The 16,915-nt window shown below is 45.4% G+C and overlaps 1 protein-coding gene across 3 annotated transcripts in view; it reads left to right on the top strand.

Moving 5' to 3' along the window:
- Positions 1-5,504: 5,504 nt before the first annotated feature.
- Positions 5,505-16,915, top strand: part of Echdc2 (enoyl-CoA hydratase domain containing 2) — a 51,607-nt gene continuing 40,196 nt past the window's right edge. The window contains exons 1-6 of one of the 3 annotated variants that reach the window (XM_077791661.1): positions 5,505-5,943; positions 11,993-12,060; positions 12,131-12,218; positions 14,314-14,400; positions 15,120-15,212; positions 16,678-16,734. In XM_077791661.1, the coding sequence (XP_077647787.1) occupies positions 5,535-5,943; positions 11,993-12,060; positions 12,131-12,218; positions 14,314-14,400; positions 15,120-15,212; positions 16,678-16,734 (802 nt within the window). In that variant the 5' untranslated portion in view covers positions 5,505-5,534. The remainder of the gene's footprint in view (positions 5,944-11,992; positions 12,061-12,130; positions 12,219-14,313; positions 14,401-15,119; positions 15,213-16,677; positions 16,735-16,915) is intronic. The other 2 variants (XM_026381651.2, XM_026381644.2) reach the window with 2 other exon arrangements.

Genomic DNA, 16,915 nt, shown 5'->3' with positions numbered 1-16,915 from the left:
GCAGGGGCATAGCATCAGAAATGACCAGGCTTAATATAAACCCCATTTTTTTTTTTTTTGGTGCTGAGGATCAAATCAGGACCTTGCACATGCTGAACATTCACACATTCACTCTATCACTGAGCATACCTCCAGCCAAAATTGCAATTAATCTTGAAAGACACAGGGGAAAACTTATATTTTCCCACTAGGCTCTAAAAGGGAGTTAAATCCCCGTTTTATTTAAACTTTAATGGAAGAATTGGGAGCTTAGCTCAGTAGTAAAATGCTTACCTAGCACATGAGAGGCCATGAGTTCCATCCCCAACACACAAACACAGACACACACACATAAAAAAAAAAAAAAAAAAAAAAAAAAAAAAAAAAACCTTAATGGATATAGTGATGACCCCAAAAAGCTGGAATATTTGAGTGACATTCCAAATTAATTATTACCAATTCAACATTTATTTCGAGTCAGGCAGGGTGCTAAGTATTTAGAAGGCAAAAAAGGGTATCAGTGTTTTAAGAAGGTTATGGAGTCCTGGGATCAAACATAAACCAAGCTACTAGCTGGCCATCCTCAGGAAAGTTACTTAACCTTTCTGATTCACGGCTTCCTTCCATTTGTAAATGAAGATGATAACAATACCTACCCTATGGCAGTGGTGTGCCTGGCAAGCACAGTGACAATGGTGATAATGAAGGTGAATCCTCCAGCCCTTGATTCCAGTCAAGGTTTATTACCACCACTTTGCAGACAAAGAAAGAAGGGTGGAGGTTAAGCAATTTGGTCAAGGACTTTTGAAGATAAGCAAGTAACTAAAGGAAAAATAAATCCTTCAGCTTCATTTGCCTTTAACTGATTTTAAAAATCACTAACTTTGGAGGTCATGCTGCTAAGCAATATATGAGTCTTCCTCCAGCTTGGCTTAGAGGACACCTCTAACTGGAGCTGCCAAATGGATGAAAAATGTTGCCTTTTTCTGTCTCCTCTGTTCTCTGGTGAAAGCTGTTTTTTGTATCCTAATGACTAACTGCAAGTTTAGCTCGTCTGGAAAAAGGAACTCAAATGAAACACACAGTAAAACTTACTGATCATTCACTTTTCTCTGGATTTACAGAACCCAGGACAGACACCTGGCAGTCCTCAGATAACATAAAAATGTGGGCCAAGGACTTGCTCGTATTGTTCTTTAATTAAAAGTGGAATCATGTTTAACTTGCAGGGAAATAATGTGTTTGTTTAAAAATTTGTTTTCAAAAGCCAGCCTAGGAAGTGAAGGTCAGTTATTAATCTCAAGGATGTTCCAGCAAAAAAAGAAAAATATCCCCTTGAATGACAAATACAGTTACGGAGCCTGGATGTGCAACTCAGCACATAGTCTTTCTGCCCCTCCCCTTCCTTTCCCTCTATAAAAGCCCTTTTGTGTCCCTGAGTTCCCTAAGATGGATGGGGCTTTGAAGACAATAGCCCCTCGGTTATCTCAGGCCACCTGTTCAATAAAACTGATTTCCTTTCCACCAGCTCATGTCTCCCGAGTATTGACTTTTCAGCAACAAAAGCCCAGATTTGGGCCTGTTAACAAGCATTGGAGCCAAGAAGGTTTGGGCCAAAGTTGACTGATAGCAAAACTCATGATTTTAACTCCTAGTAATAATTATGCCATTCTCCTTCCTGATCCTGATTATTCCCAGGATTGATGAACGTGAAAAGATACAAATCTCATTTTTGCCTTCAACCCCAAATTTTCCTTTGATTTTCCCTGGAGGTTCCAAAGCTTTCAGGTAAACAGGAACCCTGGAAGTTCATTTAAAATCCTAGAAATCCAGGCTGGGTGCAGTGGCACATGCCTGTAATCCCAGCAGCTTGGGAAACTAAGGCAGGAGGATCTCAAGTTCAAAGCCAGCCTCACCAACTTAGCAAGGTCCTGTCAATTCGGCGAGACCCTGTCTTTAAATAAAATATTTAAAAGGGCTAAGGGACTAAGGTTGTGGCTCAGTGACAGAGTACTTGCCTTGCATATGAGGCACTGGTTTCGATCCTCAGCACCATATAAAAATAAACAAAATAAAGATATGTTGTCTATCTATAACTACAAAAAATTTAAAAATTTTAAAAAATTGACTAAAACCAACTTCATTTATGGTCTATACCTTCCCCTAGGAGTTTCAAATTTTCAACAGACTATAAGAGTTCCGAAATAGGTACTTCAGACCAATTCTGCCAAGTGTAATTGTTGTTCGGATAAGGAGACAGACTCCTTCTGCTTCCTACTCTGCCATCTTCCAGAATCCTTTTTCCCTTGTCAATTTTTTTTTTTTTTTTTGTACTGGGGATTGAACCCAGGGGCAGTCAACCACTGAGCCACATCCCAGCCCTTTTTATATTTTATTTAGAGGCAGGATCCCACTGAGTTGCTTAGCACTTAGCTTTGCTGAGGCTGGCTTTGAACTCTCGATCCTCCTGTTTCAGCCTCCTCAGCTGCTAGGATTACCACTGTGCACCACCACACCAGGTATCCTTGTCAAATGCTTTTGCATCAGTCATCAATATGATCAGATGTTTTTTCTTTAGCTTGTTGTTATAGCAGTCTACATTGATTTCCAAAAGTTAAACCATTGAACCAGAGGGCTGAGGGATGTAGCTCTGTGGGAAAGCATTTACCTGGCGCACACACAAAGCCCCATGCTATATCACCAGCACTGGAAAAAAAAAAAAAAAGAGCCAGCTTTGGATATTTGAAATAAATTGCATTAGGACATGGTTTATTACCCTTTGCATAATAATAATCCAACAATTGTTGGATTTTATTTGCTAATGTTTTGTCAAGGATTTTTTTGGCCAGTGTTCATAAGAGATATTAATCCGTAGTGTTCCTCTCATATAATGTCTTAATTATTATCTTAAGATAATGCTGACCTCAGAGAATGGATTATGAAGTATTACATTCTATTATCTGGAAATGACTGTAGAGAACTGGTATTATTTCTTCCTTAAATGTGTCCCTCTGTCTTTTATCTTTATTTCTCCATTCCCTTCTTCTAGTTCTCTAACTCCTTTTTGCCCCATGCCTTCTTCCTATCTCCTTCTCCCTTCCTTCACATTCTTTAGGCCAACATCTAGTGCAGGCATCCCCAGTCTAGCTTGGTGGGGTGATCTCAGTCCTGAGAGTCAAGGAGGTCTCTGTAAACTGACTCAACTGCCCATCCTTGTCTCATCTGAGAATGCTCTAGCCAGAAAGAATACATGAAATGTGGAAACAGAAAGAAGATTTAATCATATTGTGTTTTAACCCTCATATATGATCCAGTAAACAGGCAACAGAAAGACACCACCCACCCTCACCATCCCAGATATGTACCTGGCCATCCAGAGCCAAGCTCTCCCCATACCCCCAGCCTCTCTTCCAACCCTAGCAGGTGTCCAGGCCCACCTGGCTGAACTCCTCAAAATAGGGTAATCCTTTGGGAAAGGGGACAATAGCCCAACCCTTGCCCTCAGAACAGAGCCTGGCACTCATTCATTCAGTAAATATTTATTGAGTGACTGCTATGTGCTTGGCAGTGAAGAAAGCAAAGTCCATGTTCTAATGGAAATTTTATTTTAGTAAAGAAAACAAAAATAAGTTATTTTCTAATAGTGATAAATGTCTTGAAGCAAGTATTTTCTAGTGTTCAGGCTGTAGATCTCGTTCCAACTCAAAGTTCAAGCCCTGTACTCCCAATCCTGAACTGCAGGCCCCTCTGTTGGGTTCTCTTATCTGCTGTTGTCTGCATCTCACAAACCATTTCCTCTGAGAAGGTCAGCATCATTCAAAAGCATCATGTTCCAAAAGAAACTTATTTTCTCCTCCACCTGGCTCCATATCAATGTGGAGGAGCTGACCTAATTCTTTCCCTAGGGGATTTTCTCTCTGCAGCCCTAGTGATCATATTTAACCACATGCAGCCTCCATCTCCTAGCTGAACCCAAAATGGGTGCCTGGGCAATGCAGGCCCACCAAAAACTCTTGGAATATGGATTTAGACTGATCTGTGTTGCTTGATGATGGTAAATGCTTAAATTCAAAAACCATGGAGAGAAGAAGCCAGGTGTAGTGGTGTATATACCTGTAATCCCAGTGGCTCAGGAGGCTGAAGCAGGAGGATCTCAAGTTCAAGGCCAGGCTCAGCAATTTAGTGGGGTGCTAAGCAACTTATGCGATCTGTCTCTAAATAAAATATTTAAAAGGGCTGGAGGTGTGGCTCAGTGGTTAAGTGCCCCTGGGTTCAATCTCTGGCAAAAAAAAAAAAAAAGCCATGGAGAGTTGAGGAAGCTTAGAACAGCCACGTGGAAGCTTCAGTATGAAAGGAGCCCAGGAGAAGCAGCAGGGTCAGACCATGCACTTCCAGAAAGAAGGCATCTGGCTCCTTTTATGGACTGAATATCTACCCCCGACACCCTGACAATTCATGTGACAGAAGATAGAGACTCAGGGAGGTAATTAGTTTGTGAGGATGGAACCCTCATGAATAGGATTATGCCCTTATAAAAGACAGAAGAGCTTGAGTTCAACCCTCTCTGCTGTCTGCGGTATGAGGCCATAGAGAGAAAATGGTGGGAAAACCTGTTGCAAGCCCTCTCAACACTGGGACTGGTAGTGCCTGGCTCTGAGACTTTCTAGCTTCCCAGACTGAGAAAGAAGTATTTGTTGTTTAAACCACCCATCCCATAGTATGCTTGGCATAGCAGCCCAAACCAGGACATTTCCACTGCCCATTCTGCTCATTGTACCCTGGTACTAAACCTCTCTTACTTAAGTCACTTTAGGTAGCTTTCCCTTGTAACTGGTATTTGTAACCAAAATATCTCTGGTTGATTGTTCCCCCAGGACTCAAAACAATAGTAATCCTACTGGTTGTGGTGGGCGCACACCTGTAATCCCAGAGGCTGGGGAGACTGAGGCAGGAGGATCATGAGTTCAAAGCCAGCCTCAGCAAGGGCAAGGCACTAAGCAACTCAGTGAGACCCTGTTTGTGGCTCAGTGGTTGGGCCCTGAGTGCCCCTGAGTTCAATCCCCAGTACCAAAAACAAACACACAAAAAAAACCAGTAATCCTATTTTTGTTAAAGAGGCTGTATTAATTGGTGACAAAGAGACCCTCCAAATAGCAGGGACTTGAAAGAGAATTTTTAGATCACCTAACAGTACAGCATGGGGCAGAACTGTTGGTGGCTTTGGGGTCTTCAACAAATAAAGGGTAGGAAGTGAGGGGACAGGGAGCATATTCACTGAACACTCTTGAGTGTTCCACTACATAGGAGCCAAACAACGCCCTGCTAGAGTCTGTAAAGGGAGTTTGGGTGGACAACGGGACACAGAAGCTAGCAATTCACAAATATTTTTGTGAGCCAATTTATTGAGTATTAAATTGGAAGGAGCATTACATTTAGTGAGAGGTGAGACACTGGCCTCACTGTTACCCTCCATTATATTTGAGGCACAAACGCGAGGCGACTCAGGGAGGTAAGTGAATGTAGACAATGCTCGACTAATGAATGACATATTTTAAATGAAAGCATATCTATTGCATATATGTGTAAGCAAAGGTCACACGTCCCATTCAATCTCCACACCACCACGAGGTAGTCACTGTCGCTATTCCTGTTTTTGGAATCAAAGCACAGACAAAAGCTTTGCCCCAAATCACAAGAAGAGAGCTTTTCCACCACCACCCTGGGCTAAGGACAGGGGCGCTGCGTCGGCCCGTAGGTGGAGCAGTTTGCAAGGCCTCGCCCGCCGCCGGAACTACGCATCTTCGGCATCTGCGGAGCCAAGTAGCACCTTCCCAGCCCGCGCGATGCTGCGCGCTCTGCGGCTCCTGCGCCCTTGGAGTCCCCTTGGGGTCCGCGGCTGCACCTCCGATGGGACTTCAGGGGGCCATGAAATCCAAGTGCGCGCCCTGGCGGGTCCCGACCAAGGTAAAAGCGCTGTCCCAGGGCGCGCCCAGGAGTCGGCCTGGCTCGGCCGGACTGAGACAGACGATCCCCGAGCCCAGCCCTGCTGCAAAGGCCAAAGCGACGCCCCGCGCACCCGCGGCACGCGGGAAGACTACTAAGGCCTGTGGGCTCCGTGCTTTTGAGGACTGGATCTCAAATTGCCTGCCTCCCAGTCCAGGTTCTCTTAGTGGCTCAAGGCCGGCGAGGAGGATGCCCGGATTTGACGGGAATGGGACTTTGTCGGTCTCCTCAACTCCCCATTTGATGACCTCAGTCTCTGTGAGAGGGGGGAAGAGTCGCTTAGAGATGGCATTGGGTTAAAATACCGGATCATTTTCCCAGCCAAAGATCCTGGCAAGGTTCCGGGGGCGGAGACGGCGGAGCCAATCCCGCTCGGCGTGTGGGGACTCGGGGAAGGGAGGTGCAGGGACAGGTCGCATGTTTTCCCTGCGCGCTTATTCTTCAAACTTTTGCTTCCCTCTGAAAGTTAACAGGTTGTTAGCAGATACCACCGTTGATTGCATGTTGTGTTCGGGTTTTGTGTGTTTGTTTCGGGTGCATTCCGTGAGCTGACCGTTGTCCTTAGTCCGCTGCGCTGAGCCATCCGGGTGAGATCCTTGTGGTGGCTTTGCTTCTCTTTAATCTCATCTCCTTCCACCGACATTTGATGAACTATTTGTGTCTGAGTTTTAATCTACGCCATTAGCAGTACATTTTACATCTCGTATTTCTTATTTAAGCCCTGACACTTTTTTAAAAAGCTATTTTCCCACATAAATCTAGTTCCTTGCTGTTGTACACTATTCCTTATGTACATCCGCTACTTTTGATAGACACAAGGGCCACCAGCGTCCCACTGAATCAACTTTCAGTGGTAGGATTGCTGGACCTTAGAAATACCACATATTCTCATGCTTGGTTCACTGACAGACTGGCAACAGTGCTTGCCTTGAGATATTTTTTATTCTTTTCCCCACTATCCAATTACAAAATTTGGGGGTTGGGGATGTGACTTAAGTGTTAGAACTTTTGCCTGGCATGCACGAGGCTCTAGGTTCATCCCCAGACCTGCACAAAACAAAACAAAAATGAGGCATAGAGGATTTAGCAATTAGAATCAGGTCTGATTACAAAGTTCTGAACCATGAGGTCATCACTGATTCTTCCAGTTACTCATTGATTCATCAAACAGATTTGTACATCAGAAAGTTGGATTTTTGGACTCACATGTAAATATTGGAATCCTTTCATCTAGAAATGAATAACAAGAATCAGTCCATTAAGCCTTTGCCCCTGCCAGAGGGCTTATAGGAGGGTGAAAGTCAGGGACAGAGGAGAAAATGAAGTCAAGGAAAAAGTCATGGAGGAGATGTGAGGAAGAAATCACACATAGGAGAACTACCCAGAAAATGACTCAAGAGTCATTTGGTGTTCTTGTTAGAAGCCACAGCTCTGTCTTCACTGGGGCAGATGGCACCAGAGCATTGCCACATTGTACTTGTCCTGGAAAATGGGAGTGGCTGGTTGACAGTTCTTCATCCTTCTTTAGCAGCTTTGTTCTTTATAGTTCATGGAGTAATTCTACTCCAAATCCTTACCTGGGCATTCAGGGTTCTCTGCCCCAGCCTGGCCTTTCCATCTTCTCTTCATGGTTCCTTTTTTTTTTTTAACCTTGTGTGTGCCTTTGTGTGAGGGAGGGAGAGTACTGGGGATTAAACCCAGGGGCACCCTACTACTTAGCTACATCCACAACCCTTTTTCCTCAATCTTTTTATTTTCATTTTGAGACAGGGTATTGCTAAGTTGTCATGGTTGACTTTGAACTCGAGATCCTCCTGCCTTAGCCTCCTGAGTTGCTGGGATTGCAGTGTGAACCACCACACCTGGCCCCAATGGGCTCTTTTAAAGCTTTCCAGTCTCTGTGTTTTTGTTCCAGCTGTGTCCAGAAGGTCCTGTCCCTTCCTTTCTGCCTCCATGAATCTTTCTGGAATTCCCCTGCCATGCTGCATGTCCCGCCTCCAGTTAAGTTTTGTGTGTCTGGGCTTGTCTTCTTCATAGGTTGTTAGCTTTTTTTGCAATTCTGGAGATCAAATCTATAGCCTCAAACCTGGGCAAACCTCTACGACAAAGCTTTACCCCATCAATTAGCACTTTGTGGGTGAGGTGTGCTAGCTGCATCCTGCTGTTACTTGAGCAAACACTCTTGTTTCTAGACCTCAGTTTCCCCTTCTGTATAGTAAGAAGTTGTTAAACCAGTTGTTCTCCACACTACCTTCCAGTAATTTCTGTTGACCTGCCCATACACCATCCAGCCTGTGATCCAGGCCATCCAGACAGAAATGACCTTGGTCAGCTGCTCCAGAAATGTTCATGGTTTGGTAAGAGAAGACAGGCACACTACAGAGCCACCCTCACTACTGGAGCAGAAAGGGCAATGTTCCTAGAATCCAGGCTGCAGCAAGAAGGCAGCGACCATGGCTGAGTCCTGTTTCTCCAGAACCTGGCATGTGATACAGCAAATTGTTGCCAAGTGAATGAATGAAAGCCAAATACTCCTGCCTGGCCCCTCAGGGCTTCCAACTTGGAGTAGTCTTCTGTTAGGTCCCAGAGCTGCCCTAGTCCCAGGACATTTTGCCCTGCTTACTGCAGACTCAAACTCTGGCTAGACACTTAGGGACACATTTCTCTTTTAATCCTCATGACAATCTTTTAATTATTTCCCTTCACAGATCAGGACATTGAGGGTCTGAAGGTAAAGGGACTTATCCAAGGCCATGGAGCTGGTGCATCTGAGCTGTGATTTGAGCCAAAGACTGATTTGGCAGTCAGGCTTGACATAGTGGGTGCACACCTGGAATCCCAGTGACTTGGGAGGCTGAGGCAGGAGGATTGCAAGTTCAAGACCAGCTTCAACAGCTTAACAAGACCCTGTCTCAAAATTTAAAACAAATTAAAAGGACTCGGGGTATGGCTCAGTGGTAAAGTGCCTAGGTCCAATCCCCAGTAGCCAAAAACAAACAAACAAACAAACAAAAAACCAAACAGTGATTTGGCAGTCAGTATTCTGGGCATAACATAAAAATGGGAGAAGAGATAAAGTTAAAAGATGAGAGAGTCAGTCAGAGAGAAAGGAAGGACAGAACAGGGAAGCAAAGCAGAGAGGGGAACATTTCTGTCAATGTTAGGACATGGTGACTAGATTAGTTTTCTGTTGCTCTATAACAAATGAACATGGGGTGTTCTCTGAAGAGAAGGGCAGATCAGCAGGCACAGGCCCCATGTCACAGGCTCTCCCTGTACACTGAATTCCTCTAGTTCCGGAAGGCACCCTGTTCTCCCTGCACCAGTCCTCAGCTCGCTGCTCCCTCTGCTTGCTTCACTCCTGGACTGTCTGCACCCACCCTGACAACCAGCACTCATGCACATCCAATCACATATGTGCACTTACATGTGAATGCACATATGTGTACATGATGCACACATACTCATACACACACATGTGCACTCAAACTTTTTGCCTGATTCCTTTCTTCCATCAGTTCTCAACTTAAAGGTCACTTTGTCCTCTGGGGAATCAGCTGACCTACAATGGGGTTGCCTCTGCCCGTTAGCATGTCCCTTACCTGCTTATCCATTTTTTTCCCTATGAGTTCATATTACAAATAGTAATTATTTAATATCAGTTTTCTCCGCTAGATTGTAAGTTCCATGAGTCTGTCCTGGTCTCTGGAATCAATGTCTCATACAGAAGACAGTACATGTTAAATACAAACATGTACAGCTAGGTGAGGTTGTGCAACCTGTAATCCCAGCTACTTTGGGAGGCTGAGGCAGGAGGATTATGGTTTGAGGCCAGTTTCTACAATTTAATGAAATCCTGTCTCAAAAAATAAAAAGGGCTGGGGATGTAACTTGAGGGTAATCCCTACTATTGCAAAAAAAAAAAAAAAAAAAAGAGGAACTTTAAGCTCGGTGGAGGAGGATTGCGAATTCAAAGCCAGCCTCAGAAAAAGCAAGGTGTTAAACAACTCAGTGAGATCCTGTCTCTAAATTAAAAAATACAAAATAGGGCTAGGGATATGGCTCGAGTGCCCCTGAGTATAAAAAAAAAGGAACTTTGACAACCTGGTAGAAAAGAACCCAAGAAGGGTAACACCAGGAACAAATCTTTGTGAGAACTAGGAACTCCAGGGATGATGTGTCAGGGTAGGTTCATCGATTGTAACAGATGTACCAATCAGGTAGGGCATGCTGCTAGTGAGGGAACCGTGCCTAAGTGGGGACAGAGGAACATGGGCACTCTCTGCACTGCACTTTCTGCTCAATTTTATTGTAAACTGTAAAAGTGTTTAAGATGAGTGTCGTGCACATACCTGTAATCCCAGTGACTTGGGAGCCTGGGGCAGGAGGATCACAAGTTCCAGGCCAACCTGGGCAACTTAGTTAGATTCCTCTGTCTCCAAATAAAAATGTAATGTAACTAAGTGGTAGAGAGTCCCTGGGTTCAATCTCCAGTATCAAAAACAAAAAACAAAAATCCCTCTGGGTTTAGTTGCTAATTTCTTGTGACAGAAGAGCAGGTTGAGGAGCTGGGGTTGTGGTTCAGTGGTAGAGTGCTTGCCTAGCATGTGTGAGGCACTGGGTTTGATTCTCAGCACCACATATAAATAAATAAAATAAAAACCCATTGACAACTAAAAAAATATTTTTTAAAAAAAGGAGGTTCATTTGCCCTCATGAGCATGCAATCAGCAAAATCTAGACTTTGAGAAACCCTACTGTTTCCTCAACAAATAACTTTTGAGAGAAGGACCAAGCTAGAGGGAGACTCAGGATTCTAATAAGTTTTTTGCCGCAGTCTGGCTGGGCACAAAATCACGAGCCACTCACAGCTTTTTTTTTTTTTTTTTTAATTTTTAATATTTTCATTTTTTAGTTCTCGGCGGACACAACATCTTTGTTGGTATGTGGTGCTGAGGATCGAACCTGGGCCGCACGCATGCCAGGCGAGCGCGCTACGGCTTGAGCCACATCCCCAGCCCCCACTCACAGCTTTGTAGATTCAAACAGCAATTCTTTATTCCAGAACTCACACCGGCCCTCTACAAACACGTTCTGGGGGAAATTCACATTCTGGGCAAAATCCACATACTCCACCAGGCTCTAATCAGCAGGATATACCCTATTCCCGGCAGGGTACACCTTAAACCTGGAACCGCCCTAAACCCAAGGAGAGGGATTCTCCCTAAAACCTGATCCGCCCTAAACCTGGATCCGCCCTGGTCCTTGAGCAAGGTGACCTTACTCAAGCATACATGCAATGTCACTGCAACTGTCCAAGGCAAGTCCATTTCCAGGAGTCCTTCCTCTAAGCAACATGGGGTACGCTGGCAAGGAAATTTCGATGCGTCATTCCTACTTGGCAATGGCTCTCAGCAGTTTTTAATGGACAGTAAATTTTTAAATTAGCACTGTTTAATCTGTGATGTCTAAGGAATCATACTTGGGCAAGGAAACTATAAAGAAATATATGGAAGTGATTACACAAAAGTTAGAAGAGTTACTTCTGGGGGGTCAAGGAGGGAGCTATGACTGAGTCCGGGCACATGAGGGGTTGCTGAAATGGTTGGCACAATTCTAGTTCTTGATCCTGGGTGGTGATTATAAGGGTTTTGCCTTATTTTAATTCTTTAGAGGAAGAGGTTTGGTTGTGAAAGGAAGAAAATTATGGAAGGAGCTGTGAAATTGAAGGTGCTGATTTGTGCAGGCAGGGGCTCCTGTGGTTGTCTCCTGTTCCTCATCCCATTTTGCTTTGTGGTTCACAAGCCCTTCTACTTCCTCTGAGAGGCAGAAAGAGCAAAGATTACTGTCTCCATTTTACAGCTGGAAAAATTGAGGCTGAAGTTTGTGACCTGCCCCAAGTCCCACTGATCATCAAGGGCAGAGGCTTCCCAGCACCCAGGCCTCTTGCCTCCAACCACCCTGTGGGTGAGCAGAGCCAGCTCACCCAAGGCTGCCCTGTCCCCTGCAGGAATCACTGAGATTCTGATGAACAGACCCCATGCCCGCAATGCCCTGGGAAACATCTTCGTCAGCGAGGTAAGAAAGGAGGGCGCCAAGGTGGGGCTGGGGATGGACTAGGAAGTAACTGACAGGATGCCCTCTGCAGATGCTGGATGCTCTGGCCCGGCTAAGGGAGGACCAGAAAGTGCGTGTCCTGCTCTTCAGAAGTGGAGTGAAGGGTGTGTTCTGTGCAGGTGGGTCCCTCTCTGTCCCCTGCAGGGCTCCCACCAGCCTGCAGGGATACATATTTCCAGTTTACAAATGCAAATTCTAAAAGAAGTAAAATTCCTTGCCTTGGGTCACATAGCCATATGAGATAGTTTGATCTTGACCTCTCTGACACCACATTCTGTTGTTTCTGCTATCCCATGCTTTGTTCTGACCCCTCACTGAGGAAATTAAGAAACTGAATCCAAACATGTTCACAGGTCAGTGGCTAAGATGGGACTCTGCCTCTTTATTCACCCATACAATCAATCCCAGTCTGTTACCAAAGCTGTCCACTGAACCTGTTATTTGGTTCTCACAACAGAACCAGCACCATGAACTTCAGTTTCAAAGGTAGGGGAAAATGTACGCAGGCCCACAGTGAGAAATCAAGAGAGCTGAGCTGAGAACTGACTCTGGAATGGTGGTTGGGAAGGGGAAAACAGGGACCATGAGGGAGGCATGAAGAGGCTGTGAAGGGGTGGGAAGGGGGAAGGGAGAAGCCTGATGCTCAGAGTCAAGAGAATATGGCTCAGCTCTTTGGTCTGAGCTGTTAGGATCATGTGCACCTATGATCTCCCACAACCCCAGTCCCTGACAACCTATCTCTATTCTATTTTCTTCCCTATGAATTTGCCTATTCTAACTAGAATCATGAAATATTTTCTTTTCTGTGTATGGCTTATTTCACTTATAGCATAATGTCCTCAAGGTTCATCCATGTTGTAACTAAGTGTCAGAACGTCTGTTTACCAAACACATTCTGTTTACCAATTCCTGTGCTTTTCACTTTGGGGTCAGTGTGAATAATGCCCCATGTGAGCACTGCTATGCAAGTATCTGGGTGAGTTCCTGTTTTCAACTCCTTGGAGTGTTGACGTAGGACTGGAATTGTAACTTTATATTTATTGTGATACCAGGGATTTAGCTCAGGGATGTTCTATTATTGAACCACATCTCCATCCCTTTTTATTTGGAGACAGGATCTTGCTAAGTTGCCCAGGCTGGCCTTGAACTCATGATTCTTCTGCCTCAGCCTCCCAGATATCTGGGATTTACAGGATGTGCTACTACACTCAAGTTTTTGAGAAGCCACCAAACTGTTTTCCAAAATAGCTACATCTTTTACATTACCCCCAGCAGTATTCTAGGGTTCCAGTTTCTCCACATCCATGCCAACACTATTTCTTAAATAATAACCATCCTAATGTATAGGAAGTACTATGTCACTGTGGTTTTGACTTGCATCTCTCTAAAGACTGATGGTGGTGAGCATCTTTATGTATGCTATTGACCATCTGCATGTCTTCTTTGGAGAAATGTGTATTCAAGTCCTTTACCTACTTTGAATCAGTTCTCTTTTTTTGTTCTGGATTTGTAGGGGTTCTTTATATATCTTAGGTAATAATTTGTGTGTGTGTGTGTGTGTGTGGGGAGAGAGAGAGAGAGAGAGAGAGAAAAAAAGAGAGAGACACATATGCCAGGTATCATACCCAAGGCTACACACAGCTACACACTCTCTTCTGATCCACACCCCAAGCCCTGTTAATACTTTATCAGATATATGATTTGCAAATATTTTCTCCCATTCTATGGATCATCTTTGCACTCTCTTGTCTTTTGATGCACAAGAGTTATTTTATTTGATGAAGTCCAATTCGTTTTGTTGTTGTTGTTTTATTTTTGGTTATTTTGGTACCAGGAATTGTACCTAGGGGTGCCTCATCACTGAGCTACATCCCCAGACCTTTCAATTTTTTGAGACAGGTTCTAAGTTGTTGAAGCTGGCCTTGAACTTGCAATCCCCTTGCCTCAGCTTCCAGAATCGCTGGGGTTACAGGCATTTACCACTGCGCTGGCCTCAGTTGTCTTTTTGCTGTGGTTGTTGCATCTCTCCTTTTTCAGCACTCTTCTTTCTTCTTCTGGCTTCCTTGACTGTGTTTCCTGGTGTTTCTCCTTCTTCTCTGGCTGCTTCACCTCAAGACTCCTTTGCTGGATCTTTTAGCCAACTAAAGGATTAGGGTTAGATTCCATAACAAGCCATTTTCCCAAGGGATGGCACCAAACCCTCGCCATCTGCAGGTGCGGACCTGAAGGAGCGGGAGCAGATGAGTGCAGCAGAGGTGGGGGTCTTTGTCCAGCGACTCCGAGGCTTGATGAATGACATTGGTGAGATCTGGGAGTGGGGTCCGGGGTTGGAAACTCCTGATGCCAGCCCCTCCTCACCCACCCTCTAAAGAGAATACATGTGTAGACAGAAGACTCTTAAGATTTGGGTATGGCCACAAGAAATTCTATAAGAGGGTGCAGAGAGCATTCCTACCCCAGGGGGGACCCTGGCTCTTGTGCTCCATTCTATTGACCACTCTTAGGGTTCAAGTCTAGCCATTCCAGAGGAGTCAAGTTCACCAAACAGGCCTTCAGGCTTTGACAGTTGCAGGAATCTTTGCCAGGAATACCCTTTCTTGGGTTCCTGAACTTTCACTCTCCTTCAAGGTCTCCATGCTTCCTCCTTCAGGAGGCCTTCCTGACCCACCCTCCAAGATTTTTTTATTGGAGCACCAGGTTACCATTGTCTTTTTGTCCATTTGCCTTCCCCATTAGACTGAGCCCCATGGAGACAGGGGTCACATCTTCAGGTCTGGGTTCCCAGCACCTAGCACAGGGCTTGGCACACAGAAAGGCTGGGGCACAGTCAGCCCATCTCCCACTCGCATCTCCATTCCCTGTTTCCCTTCCCCATGGCAAAACTGACTTTCCAGTTAACCTGGCTGAGGTACCAAGGGAGGTCTCCAAACCTAGGGCTAGTGAGTCCCTTATTCCAACTAGCTTGCCCCTCACCAGAGGTGGGTGTCTGTCTTGGTCCTGACCCTTCTTCATCTCCACAGCAGCCTTCCCAGCACCCACCATTGCAGCTATGGATGGCTTTGCCTTGGGCGGGGGCCTGGAGCTTGCCCTGGCCTGTGACCTCCGAGTGGCAGGTAATGGGCAGGGGGTGAAGAGGGGAGGGTTAGTGAACAGGCTGTTGGGGTTCTGTAGTCAGCCTCTGCTCTTGGCCTTCCAAGAGAAAAGGAAGGAGGGTAGGGGGAGACACAGAGGGAACACAAGCCTTTACCTATGAGAACTGCTTCCCTCAGTATGATCACACAGACGTCAGAGCAACTGATGACAGAACAGCAAAAAGAGCATGGAGAAGGGAAGCTAAGGAGGGCAGAGATCGTGTTCAACCTTCCAGTTCTGTCCAAGTCAGATTATTTACCATTGATTGAGCCAAGAGGCAGTTGGTCACTGGCCCAGCTAGTTGCAAGATGACTGAGCAGAATATTGATTGCCCTTAGATTCACTGTTGGCACTACTTGTTCTGCAGTTGAGCCTTAAGGGGAAGAAGATAACTGATGGGTTTTTTTTAATTTGTTTGTTGTTTTGCGATACTGAGGATTGAACCCAGGCCTTGCACATGCTAAGAAAGTGCTCTATTACTGAGCTACATCCCCACATTCCCAGCCCTCAGCTGATGGCTTTACAAGGTCGCTGACTTGTTAGTGAAGTGCCATTCTTGGAGGTAGGAAGTATGTGGTGGTACCTCTCCCCCAAGCTTTTCCTGTTACTCCAGGCACAGCATTCAAAAATATGTAGCTCCAGGCATGAAGGAAGCCACCTTCATGTCTACACCAAGTATGTCAAAGAATTGACCAGGTAATGTGGCACCAAGTACCAGACCATAGCCCCAGTTTTGCTTCTCACATGTTTCAGGCAATTAATTCACAGGGTTTCTGTGATGACAAGAGATTAAGAATGGGAAACTCCCCAAAAGCAGTGACACGGCCAGTTCGTTCTGCCCACACTGCATGGGTCAGATGCTCTGTGCTGGGGGAGTTCAGGAGAGGCCTGTATGTGGATCAAATAAAGCTTCTCATGGGAAGCAGAACTTAGGAGGAGGACCATCAGGGAGATTTCAGACTGTGACCAAAAAAAAAAAAAAAAAAAAAATGCTGGGAGGTATAACCATGATTGGAACAGAATCCATCAACACTCTAGGACAGGCCAGAGCTAAGGGTCCATAGGTCAGAGAATCCACTAAGACAGAGGAGGTATCAGGCATCTTCTTGAAAGAAGAACCCCTGTTCTTCTTTCAAGCCATTACACTCTGAATCAGGCAGAAGAGGAGAACAGTCACCTTTTTTTTCCATCATTGAAGCTCAGGAAGGCAGAGACTTGCTGGTGACTCACAACTACACAGAGGGTGGTGAGATGTGGGACTGGGTCTCTGGATTTCCAGGTTAGGGCTCTTCCAGAGGCAGAGTCTGGGTAAGCATGGGTGTGCCCACATGAGGAGAGAAGTGGCTGAAAGGGTGAGGAGACCAAAGCAGGAGTCTCTTCTCCACAGGAATTTGCAATGGAGGATGGGATTGGGAGGGAGTACTTTACTCTCCTCTATTTAAACAGCTTCCTCTGCAATCATGGGACTGATTGAGACCACTCGAGGGCTCCTCCCAGGGGCAGGTAATCTTGCCTACAGCCTTAACCTTCTCTCTGCCCAGTTACACCATCAAAGCCCTTCCCTGCCTGCTTTCCTAGTTTACCCTGGGCCCTGTCCTCCCATCCTACCTCAATCTGCAACTCTGAGAAGTCCAGGCAATTACCAGAATGGGGCTTCCCTGGGTTCCCCCTTCTCAACCTCACT

This window comes from Urocitellus parryii, chromosome 11 (genome assembly GCF_045843805.1).
Source record: "Urocitellus parryii isolate mUroPar1 chromosome 11, mUroPar1.hap1, whole genome shotgun sequence".
Classification (NCBI taxonomy): domain Eukaryota; kingdom Metazoa; phylum Chordata; class Mammalia; order Rodentia; family Sciuridae; genus Urocitellus; species Urocitellus parryii.
The sequence above is the reverse complement of the archived record's forward strand: the minus strand, read 5'-3'. Positions and strand labels throughout refer to the sequence as shown.